This window comes from Panthera pardus, unplaced genomic scaffold (genome assembly GCF_024362965.1).
Source record: "Panthera pardus isolate Hobbes unplaced genomic scaffold, ASM2436296v1 HiC_scaffold_2, whole genome shotgun sequence".
Taxonomy (NCBI): domain Eukaryota; kingdom Metazoa; phylum Chordata; class Mammalia; order Carnivora; family Felidae; genus Panthera; species Panthera pardus.
Window position 1 is genome coordinate 32708932 of NW_026526765.1, and position 15705 is coordinate 32724636.

Below are 15705 nucleotides of genomic sequence, written 5' to 3' on the forward strand. Positions count from 1 at the left end.
ATTCGTGGTCAAAGTGTCCAAAGTGAATATAACAGGGCCGAGCCACGAAGCTCAAGACTACCGTTCTTCCTGGGAGGAGTAGTTCCCCGGAGGAGTTGAAAGATCTCCGCGGTTACACACCCCTCCCACCCTAACACTCCCACGAGGTACCTGCGGGTCACCTCCTTCCACAGCCGCAAGGCTCCGCCACCAGCGCCGGGAGAGGCTGCGGTCTCTCTCTCTCTCTCTCTTTTTTTTTTTTTTTTTTTTAGCCTGGGGATGCCCAACGGGGCGCAGCCCACAGCCTGGGCACTGCCAACCAACTACCTTCATGGATGGATTGTAATTCCTTTCAAAGGGCAGATTCTTCGTCGTTCCCCCGCCCGCACCCGCCGGCCCAACCACCCGCCCCGTCCGATGCGCGCTCCTGACTTCGAGCCCGGGGCCGCGCGCGCGCACAACGCGAGCCTCGCCACCCTACGTCCCGCGGGGCCACGCGCGCGCGCACACACACACCTCGGCGGCTCCAAGGTGCAGTTCTAGAGCAGTTGACCTCCCTGCCTAGCGCCCAGGTGTTGCGATCCACGTGTGGAAGGTGCGAGAAACAGCCCACTCGGAGCAGGAGGCAACTAGGGAGAAGGGATGCTGGTTTCAGAGTTAGCCCCCTCTGAGTGGCTAAGAGGGTTCCCGGGAGAACACCACGGCTTCCGAGGCTCCGCGCCGACGGCGGCACTCGGCACACAAGCCTGAGGCGCGCGGCCATGTCCTTGCGACCCCAACCCGGCCGGGGCCGGGAACGCAGGGAGGAGAGGGCCCAGGCAGGGCGCGAGGGCCCGCGCAGCTCGGAGCCCCGCCCCCACCCCCAGGCCGGTGCACCGCCTCTCGGCGCAGAGCACTGAGGACACGCCCCGCCCCCTTCCCGTCCGGCCAATGGGCGCCCGGGCCGCGCACTGTGTGTCCCCGCCTCCGCCGGGGAAACTTGGAGCTGGAGAAAAGTTTGTACAGAGGCTGGAAGGGCGAGAGCGGAGCTCGGAACCCTGTAGCCAAGAGGAAAAAGATGAAAGGTCCCAGGTCAGAGCCTCAGGCCGAGTGGACCTCAAGCCGCCCCCAGGGCGCCGGAAGCAGCCTCAGTGGCAGCCGCCAGCCCCGATAGCCGCCGGTGCTGCCCTGGGCTTCCGAGGGGGGGGCGACCTGATTCCGGGAGTGAGGCTCCGCGCCACCTGCGCGCGCGGCCCCCACATCTGACTGCTGTCCGCCCGGGAACGGGACCTGCGGGCTCCGAAAAGTTTGGTCCCGTCTTTGAAGGAACGAGGGAAAAAAGAAGCAGAAGAGGAAAGAAAGAAAGAAATCCAAGATCAGACTTCACTGACCCACCCGCTACCCTTCTGGTTCTCCCAAGTTTTTTGAAAGCTGGCCATTCCGACCCCAGTTCCGGAAAATTGGCAGCCGCGGAGACCCGGCTCTGAGAAGGCAAAGACTTGGCAGGCTCCACACTGAGCTGGGCGAGACTTAGGGCAGGTTGGAGGCTTATCCTGGACATCTGAGTGTTGACCCTGGGGGCTTACGCGGCTGCCACCGCCGCGGCAACCACAGGTGAGATGAGGCTTTGAGGGCAGCGGGCGGAGAGCGATGGGCGGGCGCTCCTCGAGCGGAGCCCGGGAGGAGCGAGCGCGCTTTCCAAATTGCCTTCCGTAACTTGTTTTCGGTGAGGATTTTATTGACTCAGAATCTGTCGGGAATAAGAGCGAACCACTCGCTTTTCCCTTGAGATAGGCCTTGTTCATCTTGGCAGTGGAGTGAGTTGGGCTGGAGGGGGCAGGGAGGAGGAGAGAATGGAAGTATCAACTAGCAAATATTAATGACAGCAGAGTGGGGGGCTGCTGGCAGGAGGTATCCTGAGCCTGACGATTTCGGTAGCCGAAGTTGGTAAATGGCTAGATGCAGGCGGGATCCAGTTGTTGGTCTTGTCTCATCAGCATATTGTCTCTTGGGAGCGGGTCTGACAAGTGGTAATTTCATCTCACCGCGCCTTTGTCTCTCCTACCATCCCCAGGCCCAGCTTCGAAGGCCAAGGCTGTGTACCGCGGGCCACCACCATGTCCACCCCTGGGGTCAATGCGTCTGCCTCCTCTACCCCCGACCGTCCCAACAGCCCGGTGACCATCCCGGCGGTGATGTTCATCTTCGGGGTGGTGGGCAACCTGGTGGCCATTGTGGTGCTGTGCAAGTCGCGCAAGGAGCAGAAGGAGACGACCTTTTATACGTTGGTTTGCGGACTGGCCGTCACCGACCTGCTGGGCACGTTGCTGGTAAGCCCGGTGACCATCGCCACATACATGAAGGGCCAGTGGCCCGGAGGCGAAGCGCTCTGCGAGTACAGCACCTTCATCCTGCTCTTCTTCGGCCTGTCGGGCCTCAGCATCATCTGTGCCATGAGTATCGAGCGCTACCTGGCCATCAACCACGCCTACTTCTACAGCCACTACGTGGACAAGCGGCTGGCGGGCCTCACGCTCGTCGCGGTCTATGCGTCCAACGTGCTCTTCTGCGCGCTGCCCAACATGGGCCTGGGCAGCTCGCGGCTGCAGTACCCGGACACCTGGTGTTTCATCGACTGGACCACCAACGTGACGGCGCACGCCGCCTTCTCCTACATGTACGCGGGCTTCAGCTCCTTCCTCATTCTCGCCACGGTGCTCTGCAACGTGCTCGTGTGCGGCGCGCTGCTCCGCATGCACCGCCAGTTCATGCGCCGCACCTCGCTGGGCACCGAGCAGCACCACGCGGCGGGTCCCTTGGCCGTGCCCTGGGCCCCCTGCCGGGGCAACCCGGCCGCCGCCTCCCCCGCCCTGCCGCGCCTCAGCGACTTTCGCCGCCGCCGGAGTTTCCGCCGCATCGCGGGTGCCGAGATCCAGATGGTCATCTTACTCATCGCCACCTCCCTGGTGGTGCTCATCTGCTCCATCCCTCTCGTGGTGAGTGGCCGGGAACGGGGCCCTTCTGGGCCCTTTCCTCGCATGCACCTCCCTCCTCCGTCTAACGCTTCCTCCTTGCCCTCTCCTGCCTCGGCAGTGAACTTGTCCTCCAGCTCCAGCCTGGAATCTTGACCCTCGGCTACTCAGACCAGGCCCAACCTCCTCTTCGGCCGCATCCCTCATGAGATGTAGTAGGTGATTTTCTCCTACATCCCCGAGTTGCTTTCTCCGAAAGCCTGGTTTCCTTTCTCTCCCGGGACAGCCCCTACCCCTTGCTGCCTGACATTGGCCTTGAGCTTTCCGGGAACACCTGCCACTCCTTCAGATGTGGAGGGGAAACCGCTGTAGGGTGACTTAGCCCTGTCCTCCACAGTGAACCGCAGAAGCCCGAAACTTCGGGGGTGGTGATTTCTTTGTTCTCCCCGATTCCTTAGGGGCAGCGCGGGTTTGGTGCTTTGATTTTTGTACGGATTTGTTTTTTGCTTTTGTTTTGGGTTTTGGTTTTGGTTTTTTTGCTTGCTTGTTTTGGTAGATTATGTAGAAGTTTAGAGCTAGAGAGACTGGATGTCTTTTGGTCTAATCTAATCACCCTCACTTTACATAGGGCTTGACTTGCTTAAAATAATCGAGCAGAACCACACTGTCAGGTGAGATTCCCTGCTTCTTCCCAGGCTGTGCCCTGGGAGAATATCTCCTTGCGCATGTGGGTCACCATTCCTACCCAGGCATGGCCTAAGGTCAGGTTCCTTCATTCTTTCTTGGAACCAAGAAAGCCAGGTTTCTCAGGGGGGCCTATTAAGTTCAGACTGATGTACATGGATGACTGAATTTGAATTCTCAACAACCCTGAGAGGTACAGTGTCATTCTAAAGAAAGGAAGCTTTAGAGATGGTCATCTAATTATTGCCAAGCCCAAACCCTGCAGCTTGTGATGAACCTCAGACCCACCTGACTCCAAACCCTGTTCATATAATATTACATCACGTCTCACTCCTAGAACATTTCTAATTTTGGCCTTCGTACAGTGTGTGCATTTGAGTTTTGGCACACTTCACTTTCAGGACACCGCCTTCTTAAAATTGCCCTTGGATTAACCTTGTTATAAGCAGAAAGGTGGAAAACGTACCTAGTTCTCTACTTTGCCTGTCATTAAAACGGAGTGCACCAGAAACTGCTGGGTTCACACGCATAATACTTTATCTAGAGTTTCTACTGAAAGCAACAGGTTCTGAATTCTTTTGTCTCTCAAAACACTGCATTTCTGGAAATTCTAAACTACCAACTCAAAAAGAAATGACTTCTCTGTCTTATGCTGATTGGGAGCAAGAGAAAATAAATGTAATGAGCCATTATTCCTTTCTCTTATTAATACTGTCCAGGGATATTTAATATAAAAATATTATATCTCTGGTAAAAGTGAGTGTAAATGGAAGGAACTTAGATGTGGCTGAGAGCCAGCTTACAGTAGCTTCTTGACAATTTGTATAAACAGAAATAAATATAATTGGCCAGAAGGGCCTTTAAACCATTCCAGGACCCAATATAACTTACCAAGTTAAGTCACACTTGAGCCACATAAATATATTTTACTGTCTGTAATGGCAACTCAATACAGTGAGATTTGGAAGAAACAAATCTGCTCCAGCTGGGACTCCCTTCTTTAGCTTCTGCCTTATGTTTTACAGAACAGTAAATGACAAAGTGAGTGATTGTTATGTACAGAACATCCACTTTAAGGAGCTGAGGAATTAGAGCTAGAAGTTTAGCAACGTGCACATACTTTTAAAATATGAAGGTAAGGATATGAGCTGTTGATGACTGCATAGTCACAGATGAATTGTTTTCTTGGAGCATCTAGAGATGCATTAAAAACTTCATTCATTTCATGGGCAGAAGTGGTGGACCCGACCCCTATGGTACAGGGCCATTTAGCACAAAATGTTTGAAGTTATTTGAGAAGCTAGAGGCAAGAAATTATAGGAGCTATATTTGTAGTTTGCAAAAGAGCTACATTTTAACTAACAACTACTATCCACTCTATTATATAAAGTCAGGAACGTGCAGTAGATACTAAGTAATTTTACTCTGAAAATTGGAACTGGCTCAACTAAGAAGTAATCACATAGTGATGTACTCACATGCCTTTGAGTAATAAAGAATAACAGTAATAAAGAGTAACAGTAGCTTCAGTTTTTAGCCTTTAGTTCTGGCTACTAACCTCTTAACTTCAGATTCAATTTAATTGTAAATTAATGATAAGCAATGAGGTCATTACACTACTCACCCACCCACAGTTTGGCTGTTACTGAAAGAGTTAAAAGGGGAATTTACCCATAACTGTCGTCTTCCTTGGTTTCCTTTCGCAACTTTCATGTATTTTCATGTTTCTCATATTGAGATTGTAATTTAAGTTTAAAGCTTCTGAACTCTGACATTTGAAGCAGTCGGACCTGTCTTCAGTTCCAAGGAAACTAATGAAGCACCTTTTTTTACTTACATCAAATCAAGTTGGTGGCTAATCCTACTTGAGGAAAATCAAATCCTTCAAAACACTTAAAATGCTTTGGAAAGGCTAATAGAGCAAATATAGTTTACTTGGAATTTCAAAAAGCTTGACATAGTATATGAGGTTAACAATCACTTGAAAGGCAAATTTTGTCTCTTGGACACTAGGGAAGAAAAAAACTACAGTGTCTCTTAGAGGGCAGTTGATATTGAGTTTTATAGAAAAAGTGAATTTTAATTTGTTTTCCAAAACATATGTCTCACAAATAGAGCTTGGAATGGAAATTGAGAAAGCTTAGGGAATTAATCGTGGATATAAGAAACTGGGCTAGACTTGAGAAACTTTCTCAAATGAGTCATAATCAACAAATAGAGAAGGTGTAAGTACATTTGACAAGGAGCATTACATGACAAGATTTGGTGGTTCCTGTCATTTTGTCTATTCTATTTAAAACCAGTCTCTGTTTTTTTTTAAACCCAGAAAAAGCTGAAGAAATGAAAGAGTCTATGCTTAAATAAAAGGGACTGAATTCTTCAGAAACATGCAAGCAAGACAGGTTTCTAAGGTCCCATGTTACATGCTATAGCTGTATTAACATCTGGTGCCCAATTTTTGCAGTTACTAATGTTAAGATAACAATTAAAATCAAATCTTTTGCCGCAGGACTAAACAGCTAGACTGTAAGATTTTTGGAAAGGCATTTTCCCCCATGCATAGGCAAGCCGAGGCATATTAATAGCTTACTTGTTTCTTTCATTTTCTTTCTTCTTACTCTGAAGTAACAAGTATTCATCTCTGTTAGGGGTAGAATGGCCAATTTGATTCATCTTCTGCCTTGAACAGGTAAAACAGATGGTTAGGAAAATAGCTTCCTGTGAGTGTTTATTTGACTGTTTACTAATAAACCAGTTGTCTTGATCAAGGAAGATTTATTATAGCAGAGGAAGCTGTAAATAGTTACACTTTTGTTTACTGTAGGCAAACTGAAGTAGAGTCACAGAACAACTGATGGGATTTCAGATGAGTACAAATCACATTTAAAGGTGTAAGAGTAATGCCATAAATTTGAGTGCCATTACAGCAGAACCTGAAGGATTTAATTAGTTTTTCAAATAAATTTGGCTAAGTTAAAAATGGCAGTTCCTGGGGTGCCTGGGTGACTCAGTCTGTTAAGCCTTGGACTCTTGATTTCTGCCCAGATCATGAACCCAGGGACGTGGGATCAATCCCTGCTTGGGGGCTCCATGCTGAGCATGGACTCGCTCTGCCCCTCCTCTGCGTGAGTGTTCTCTCCTCTCTCTCTCTCTCTCTTTCTCTCTCTAAAAAAATTAGCAGTTCCTGAAAGCAGTGTTTTAGTCATAACCATGGAATTGGTAGAAACTTGAAGACTGCAGAGTAGCACATAAAAGGGATTCCCACGTACAGCATCTCATCTGAGTCTTGAAAGCTCTAGGAAGAACCCAGGGCTGGCCAGTATTTTCATTCTGCTCCTCAGTTTTCTCACCTGCAGTTGAGGAATTTATATCCTTCTGCAACTTGCTGGGGGGAGTCCCAGTCTAACAGACTGTCACCACGCTTGGCTGACCTGTCAAGCCTTGGTTTTATGGAACATCTACTAACAAGATTTTTTTCTCCCCAGAGATGAAGTGATTCTTGTAATCTCCTATTAGAATATTGAAAATTAGAGTTAAAAAAAAACAAACCTTTAGAAATAAATGTTCAATGTAGAGACTGACCTGTAGTGATTAAATAATTTGCCTGTAGTAAATGGTGACCCAGAAGGAGGGAGAACTCTCTTACATCACCACACTCAAGAACTCTTTCCACTATCCTTTACTTAAAGATTTTTTTTTTGTCACTAAAAAAAAAGTGGTAAAAATTTCTAGTAACAGCTGTGTCAATTGTGGATTCTTCACAGGGCAGTTAGATAACCGAGCACACACAGATAATTCCTTCTATATTCTTGGAACAGAACACATAGCACACACAAATTCAGCTGTAGGACCGTGTCGTTTATTGGAAAATATTTGTACTTTGACAGTCAATTACTAAATCGGTCTTATCAAAATTTCAACATTCTTTTTCAATTAGACATTCCCTGCCAACAGGTTTTTCTCACATAGGAAGTAAATGTCTTTTGACACCAAAGCTACCTCTGAGCTGTGGTTTTGGAATTATTCACGCATTCCACAGTAGCTGAAATACCATGTATGGGTTACCAAAAAAGCAAGGGCAGCAGATATTTATGTTACGTGGTAGGCATTGAATGAAGCACTCTCATAATTTGTACATTAATTAGAAGGAGCAGAGCCAGGATTTGAAGAGAGGTTTGTTTCATTCCAAAGCTTGTGCATGGACCTCTACAACATACAGCCTCCCTTACAGCTCTCCTATCATCACACCTTTTGAATTTATCATATTATCTCCAAGTTCTGTTCCAATGCTCCCGAATCCTAATTTGTAGTCATCCTCTCAAGAAGCTTAGAATATTGTAACATATGCCAATATTCTAAGCTCCTTGATTCACTTTTAAAATTGCAAGAGAGTATATATGTTGTTTGCGTTGAATGAACTTTTTAAGCTGTCTTTTTCCCCTGACACAGAGATTCTGTTTTATCAGCAGCACACTCTTCCAACACTGAAAACTGCCTGAACATGTGTATTTCTGAAGCATATTAAGGACAGGAATTCCAGAAAAGTGCTTTCACCGCCCACCCCACATGACATTGGAGTACTGCTGTGGATATTCCCATATTCATCTGGACTTTCCCCTGCTATGGGGAGAGCAAACCAAGTAGCCTTTAAAGTGAGGCAGAGACAGGGGCGCCTGGGTGGCTCAGTCGGTTAAGCGTCCCACTTTGGCTCAGGTCATGATCTCATGGTTTGCGAGCTCGAGCCCCATGTGGGGTTTTGTGCAGACAGCTCAGAGATTGGAGCCTGCTTCAGATTCTGTGTCTCCCCCTCTTTCTGTCCCTCCCATGCTCATGCTCTGTCTCTCAACAATAAATAAATGTTAAAAAACTTTTTTTTAAGTGAGACAGAGATCGCTAAACTTTTTCAAACATTACAGAGTACATGGAGATTTTGTTCATTTTGTCTTTTTCTCTGCCCCAGGGCAGTCTCCAATGCGAACATGCTATGAAGGAAAACTAATGTGTCTTCATTTTTTTTTAATAATTTGAGAATGTTTTTATCTGAAGTTTTAAATGTTGCTTTTCATTCTCCTCTTTATTGCTACCTTGTGAGCTCCCCTTTGCTGAAATGACATTAAATAACCAGGCTTAGTGGCTTGTATTAATTGTAAGCCTGTCCGCCCTCCATGGAACTCTAAAATAGGGCTTCCTTCATTCCCTTGGATGCTAGTCAAAATCACTCAAAACTGTGGAGGAAGTGAGACACGGAGTGATGTGATCTTTCCTTGCTTCTCATCACCTTTGATTATGAAATCTCATTAATTTTTTTTACAACACTCTAGCTTGTCTGAAAGGTCACAAAAATTTTAAAATAAAATGCTAAGTCCTAATACATTCCAGTAAATAGATACAAATTTCATTCCTTTTATATCCATTTCAACTGTCCAAAAATGTTCCTCCTTTCAGTACTAACCGTGTTTCCTTTGAGGTGGGAGAGGCAACCAGCAACAAGAGATTTCAATGTTAAAAATCTCAAAAATGCAAAGTCCAGACTTTACCAAGATTCTGTTCTGAAAGAGGGTCTTAGAGATGGCTAAGCAAACCGCTTCTTAGGGAGAACCTGTGGACCAAAAACTTCCAGGTGGAGCAACACCGCCACCTAGAGGCTATAAGTCTCCAGTCCTCACAGACCCTGTCTCAGTTTTGTTTTGTTTTGTTTTTTTCTAAAGACTAAGTACAGGGAAGGCCTGATACTAACACATTTTAGTCCCATGTTTCTTTTACTCTTGGGAACATAGTATGTGATGTGAGTAAAATACAGACCTCATACGTTTTACCATTGATTCCATTGTCAGGAAATAATTCTTAAGCAGAAAGCCAGCCAACCTGGTAGAACAGAAAAAGGGACATGGAAGTCACCAGAAGACCTGGGGCCCACACCAGAATGAGCCACCAACAAGGTGGCTTGATAAGTTCCTCAAAACCTTCAGGTCTCAGTAACATTTCATCTGAGAAAAGGCCCGTAGACCTGAGGGCATCTCTCAGTGCCCAAATACAGCTATGGCAAGAAGAAACCAAAGTGCTTTGTGTCACTAGTTTTTAGAAAATGGAAAATCAATCATGCTTTGTCTTGATAATATCATTTATCCAAGCACAGTTTCTAAAGGTATTTTAAGTCATCATATACTTCTGTTTATTCTAGTTCAGTTTTTATTTAGCTGTCTGCCAGAGATCAAGGTATTAATTTCATGCTAGTTAGAGCCATTTGACCATTTTATTTTATTCTGTGAGATTTACAGGACAATAACCTGATTCAAAACATTTAGGGCCAGATGTGTTTTAGAATTCAGAATTTCTTGGCTTTTAGAATTTTAGTAATAGGTAATATTACATATTAACCATATGTAATATTCCCATCAAAATTGGGACAATACCTCCAAAGCAAAACCCAGGAATACTTATACTAAGTAGAATAAACGAACTATAAATAGCCTCACAGTCTAGTTCGGTTCCAGTTTTACTGCCGAAATAACTTTAGGTCAGGTTTTGCAATCAAAAACAAAACAAAACAAATGAATAACAACAAAGGAACAGCAACTGAAAACCAATTATTTATTAACAAGGGACTATAGACCTGTATAGATCACAGTCTGAATTCCAGCTAAGGAAGAAATAGAAATACAGCTACATCTCACTAATCTAGGCTCATCTAGAGATAAGTTTCTCATGAATTGAGTTTTACAGATTAATGCACTTATTTCCTTAAACATTTTAAACTTATTTTATCCAAATTGTTATAAATCTTTCTAAACTATCCCTTCTTTCATGGTGATTCATAGACCATGAATATTAATTATTATACTGTATAATAAAGTAGCAGTATCCTCGAGTCTTGTTAAAGTTCGATATTTGCCCCTAAATGGCTCCAGCTCTGCTTTTGTGGGTTCTTTCTCCTTTTTATGGTTTTTGTGCATCCTCCTTGGCTGAGACTTGCCTCTTACTTCTCCCTTATGAAAATAATTACTAAAGGCAAGTAATAATTGTTAAGTAATTACTAAAGATAGAGATCATGTACCTTTTTTTAAGTTTATTTATTTATTTTGAGAGAGCAGGAGCACAAGCAGGGGAGGGGCAGAGAGAGAGAATCCCAAGCAGGCTCCATGCTGTCATTGCAGAGCCTGATGCAGAGTTCCAACTCATGAACCATAAGATCTTGACCTGAGCTGAAACCAAGAGTTGACGATTAACCGACTGAACCACCCAGGCACCCCAAGACAGAGATCACTTTTAAAGCCCGTTTTTCTATGAGGTGAGTTTTTTACATACAAGATCCTATTGGAGGGGTGTCTGAGTGGCTCAGTCCGTTGAGCATCCAACTCTTGATTTCGGCTCAGGTCATGGTCTCACTGTCCTGAGACTCAGCCCCAAGTTGGGCTCTGTGCTGGGTATGGAGCCTGCTTAAGATTCTCTCTCTTCATCTCCCTCTGCCCCTGCCCTGTTCTGTCTCTCAAAAAGAAAAAACAAAAACAAAATCACACCTCCTAGTGGAATTAGAAGATTTAGACAATAATAACAGTAATACTCCAAGAATAAATATAAGAGTGTACATTTAGCAAGTGCTTTCTCCTCTAAGGAATAAAATATAGTCTTCCTTAAGTTTGCATAAATTCATACTCTCTTCATTGAATCGTTTGAAATTCCCAGAAGTCACTTACAATGACTTTACACAGGGAATGACCTCTATTTGAAATGTTATGTCCTTCCTTCTAAATTTAGCAAATTCCCACTCACCCATCAAAAACTCCCTGCAAGATTCCTCTTCTGCAGGAGGCATCCACTGATGCCCTCCCCTCCAGATCTGGATTAGTTGTGCCCCCATATATACCTCTCCCATTTAATTTAATCACCCTGCAGTCAGAGTTGATCTTCCTTCCTATGTTCTGTGCTGTAGGTTACTCTCTGCCTTCAAGAAGTTTGTGGTATTCAGTGGTGCCTGGGTGGCTCAGTCAGTTAAGCCTCCGACTTCAGCTCAGGTCATGATCTTGTGGTTTGTGGGTTCGAGCCCCACATCGTGATCTGTGCTGACAGCTCAGAGCTTGGAGCCTGCTTCTGATTCTGTCCCTGTCTCTCTCTCTCAAAAATAGAATAAAAACATTTAAAAAAAATTCGTGGTATTCTAAATGCAGCTTTTTGTGGCCAGACTTATCACAATGCCTAATACACAGTAAGTACTTACTATTAAATGATTAAATGCATGAAAAAATGAAAGTAATTATAGGAAGAGCAAAATTTTTGAACCGCCAAAAATAAGACCCCAAAATAGCAAACAGGTTGTTAGGGTCTCCTTCTGTTTACTTCATTTATGCCTGCCCATCCCATGGTGGGCTGGCAGATGTGCCCTTTGCCTCAAATAGCTCAAAGAGCAGTAGAATGAATTGTCTTCCCCACTGGTCTGTGCAGAGTGTGCTTTCAGCACTTGGCTTCTTTACTGGCTCTAATGCTCTATAGACACAAAGGAGGGATTGATTCTGACTGGAGTTTCAGGATGGATTCACCAAGTGGCAGTCATTGAGCCAAACTACAGTTTGCAAGCAGCAGGGGGCCACTGAATGTTTAGGGATTGAGCAGCACAATCAGATCTACTTTCTAGAAGCAATCCTCTCGTGGCAGTTTGGAGGCTGGATTGGAGAGGACAGAAACTACAGGTGGGAAAGCTACTTTGGTGGCTGATGCAATAATCCAGGTGAGGAATTCAGTGAAAGGGCAAAGATTGGAAGAGGTTTTTGAGGGAAGAGTCGTTAACACTAGATGATTCTTATAACTGGGGAACAGACTCCATAGAAAAAATAGAAACTATTCACCGGTCATTCTGGATGACAGGAGATTCAGGCATTGGTTTAAAAGTTTCCAGTATATTCTTACTGGACTCTATAATTAAAGGGATCTCTGGGCTTTTCTGTGATGATTGGTTAGTTGACTTAAAAAATGAATTTCATTTAAATATATAAAAAAAAGCAACTGGAATAAGGGAAATCAGTGGCTATCTGGAGGGAAAAAGATACCTCATTAGAATCACAAAAACTTAAAAGCACTCACAAAAATGAATAAAATGTTTCCCAAAGAAACTTCATGCTTCTGTCTGTCGCCTGTACATACATTGCATTTTTGTATACCATCTTTGATCTAAGGAAGATATTCATAGGATAGTTACAAAAATTTTAAAGTTACACTAACTCAAAACAAACGTAATTGCACAATCGCTGGTTTTCCTGAGGCTTATCATGTAAGTTGCTCTTTCTTGGCAGTTATTAACAGAAAATAAGGCAGCTAGCTAATGTTACTAGGTTAGACATTGCGGGTAAATATTTCCCTAGTTGATTAATGGTAAAATCTAAACGTGGGCGTCTCGTTTATGCAGGTACGGGTGTTCATCAACCAGTTATATCAGCCACGTTTGGTGCCAGAAATCAGCAAAAACCCAGATTTGCAGGCCATCCGAATTGCTGCTGTGAACCCCATCCTGGACCCCTGGATATATATCCTTCTGCGGAAGACCGTGCTCAGCAAAGCAATCGAGAAGATTAAATGCCTCTTCTGCCGCATCGGCGGGTCCCGCAGAGACCGTTCCGGACAGCACTGCTCAGACAGCAGAAGGACATCTTCCGCCATGTCTGCTCACTCTCGCTCCTTCCTCTCGCGAGAGCTGAAGGAGATCAGCAGCACATCTCAGACCCTCCTTTACATGCCGGACCTCAGTGAAAATGGTCTCGGTGGCAGGAATCTGCTTCCGGGTGTACCCGGCATGGGCCTGGCCCAAACAGACACCACCTCACTGAGGACTTTGCGAATATCGGAGACTTCGGACTCCTCCCAGGGGCAGGATTCAGAGAGTGTTTTACTGGTGGACGAGGTCAGTGGGAGTAGCAGGTCTGGCCCTGCCCCAAAGGGGAACTCTCTGCAAGTCACATTTCCCAATGAAACGCTGAACTTATCAGAAAAATGTATATAGTAGCTACAGAAAGAAACACAGCACTAGTTCTGGAAGAACATAAAAATCCTGTGCAATAGACACATAAATGAAGTGTTTAGCTGTGCTCAGAAGGGCTGTTCGGGCCCTTCAACTCACATTAAAGAACATTTGGGCTTTTTAGCACTTTTCAAGCAATCAAGGTGATTCCTACAGGACCCGATGTCTGAAGCACATTGGTTGTCACTTCACTAGGACACAGGATTTCTATCACCACTTGATGGCTGGCAAGATCTACCCTCAGTTTTTCTACTTGATAGGAGGATGGCATAAGTTTTGCTATTTTCATAACACCCAGAGCTTTATACCCGGCGTACAGCAGAAGGCCAGGTACAGAAGGGCTCTATTCCAATAAACTATGAGGACTATCTTATGACTTAAGTGTTTCACTAAAGCATGAAATGTGAATTTTATTGTTGTAAATATGATTTAAGGTATTTAAAGTATTTTCTTCTCTGTGAGAAGGTTTATTGTTAATACAAGGTATAATGAAATTATGGTAATTCCTCTCTTCCCAGTATAACCAGCTCAAGTTGCAGAAGTTATGCATTTTTTTTCATAAACAAGTTCAGGCCAAGGTGTTGAAAATCACAGTGAGACTCAGAGCTATTTAAAAAAGATACAAATTTTTAAAAGAAAGAGTTTAGGATTATAAAAGGAGTCAAGCAAAATGCTATTTTAAGACATGAATATTAGCCCAAAATGTTAAAGTTCTTTCCAAGCTAATACATGGTGAAAATTTTTAGTGATGCTACATGTATTTATCCAGAAAATGGTGATTTCAGGAGAGGCTAACCTGCTGGTAAATATTTTCTATTTTTGTCCCCTCTGATACTTTTTAAAATATAAAATTTTTAAAGTCTCACTAAATAACCCATAATTGAAGTGTATAATATAAAAGAAGTCCAAGCAACTTGTTTCCCTCTTAAAGTGTTCATAGTTTTACTTTCCTAAGGAATGATCTAGAGTATCCTTTAAAATTTAAGAGGAAGGCAGATCGTACCATGAAGGCCTTTATTTTGAGATGTGGAAGGATCACAGATTTTGTGAGTTCAACAACATAAGGGGTACAGAAGTTGGACACATGAGGGTGCCCTTCTAGTGGTTTTGTGAATTACCCAGTGATGCTGTACACATTTGAAGGACCTTTCTCAAGGAAATACTAAGCATGTTTTGTTGCTTAAAAGTGTTTTTGTGAATCGCTTGGTTATAACTAAATTCTGAGCCTGATAGTGACGTGGTTTTGAGAAGCGGTTGTACCAACTGAAATTATTTTGGAGATTATAATAAATAAATACACTCAGTCTGAGTTCCATATCATCAGTTTTGGAAAACTTGTGTGATTATTGTTTGTTTCGGGTGATCGTCTATGTCCTTTTAAATTGGAATAAATTGTTTTATTTTGAAGTAATGTCAAATTTAGAAAAAAAGTTGCAACAGTGCAAAGCCTTGGATCCACTTACTGGAGAATGATCCTTAGAAACTAAGATCTGGGTGTAAGGTGTACTCAAAGTCACATTTGTCTATGGAGAGTTTGTGGTGGAGAGTGTGGCAGAGACAGTCTTATGCCTAACTTGCTGCATGTGAAGAACCCACATATTTATTACAAAAAAATTACCATAAGCTTATGGCCCTTCCTACTTGTAAATTCTCTGAATCAGGGCTTCTCAAACTTTATCATGCATCAGAACATCTGGAGAGCTCATGAGAATGGTTTCTGATTTAGTAGGTCTGGGGTGTGTATACATTTCTGAAAGAAAACTCCCCGGTGATTCTCGTGGTGCCCTTGGAGTAGAAGTAATACCCAGGAGTGTGGTTGTGATTTGCTATTTGCAAGTTAAAAAAATATTTTTGGATGATGTCAGAAAAATAGGACTGTCATCTTCACAGACCTGAAGGCACAGTGATTCTCAGCTGAGGTCAGAATAGCTTAGAAAAGGAGGATCTGGCTCAAGCCTGAGATGTTCTATTTCACCATGCTAACCACAACCAAGAAAACAATGATTTCAGAAATATTTTACCTGTGAAAGAGGCTTTCATTTTTCTCCCATGTATGTGGACAATGAGACAACCCCCAGATTTGTA

The 15705-nt window shown here is 44.0% G+C and overlaps 1 protein-coding gene and 1 pseudogene across 1 annotated transcript; one reads left to right on the forward strand and one right to left on the reverse strand.

Moving 5' to 3' along the window:
* The window catches only part of LOC109275839 (52 kDa repressor of the inhibitor of the protein kinase-like), a 94110-nt pseudogene extending 93419 nt beyond the window's left edge, over nt 1–691 (reverse strand).
* A 298-nt stretch (nt 692–989) lies between these two features.
* Nucleotides 990–14940, forward strand: PTGER4 (prostaglandin E receptor 4). Its single transcript, XM_019464233.2, has 3 exons — nt 990–1572; nt 2033–2954; nt 13012–14940. Exons 2-3 carry the CDS (start codon nt 2076–2078, stop codon nt 13600–13602), a joined length of 1470 nt encoding a protein of 489 aa, XP_019319778.2. The 5' UTR covers nt 990–1572; nt 2033–2075; the 3' UTR covers nt 13603–14940.
* Nucleotides 14941–15705: the final 765 nt, after the last annotated feature.

Bases quoted from the DNA above. Each gene is read 5' to 3' on its own strand.
- PTGER4 (XM_019464233.2), top strand. From the start codon at position 2,076: ATGTCCACCCCTGGGGTCAATGCGTCTGCCTCCTCTACCCCCGACCGT. The intron at 2,955-13,011 runs GTGAGTGGCCGG...TCGTTTATGCAG, and splicing joins TCTGCTCCATCCCTCTCGTG to GTACGGGTGTTCATCAACCA.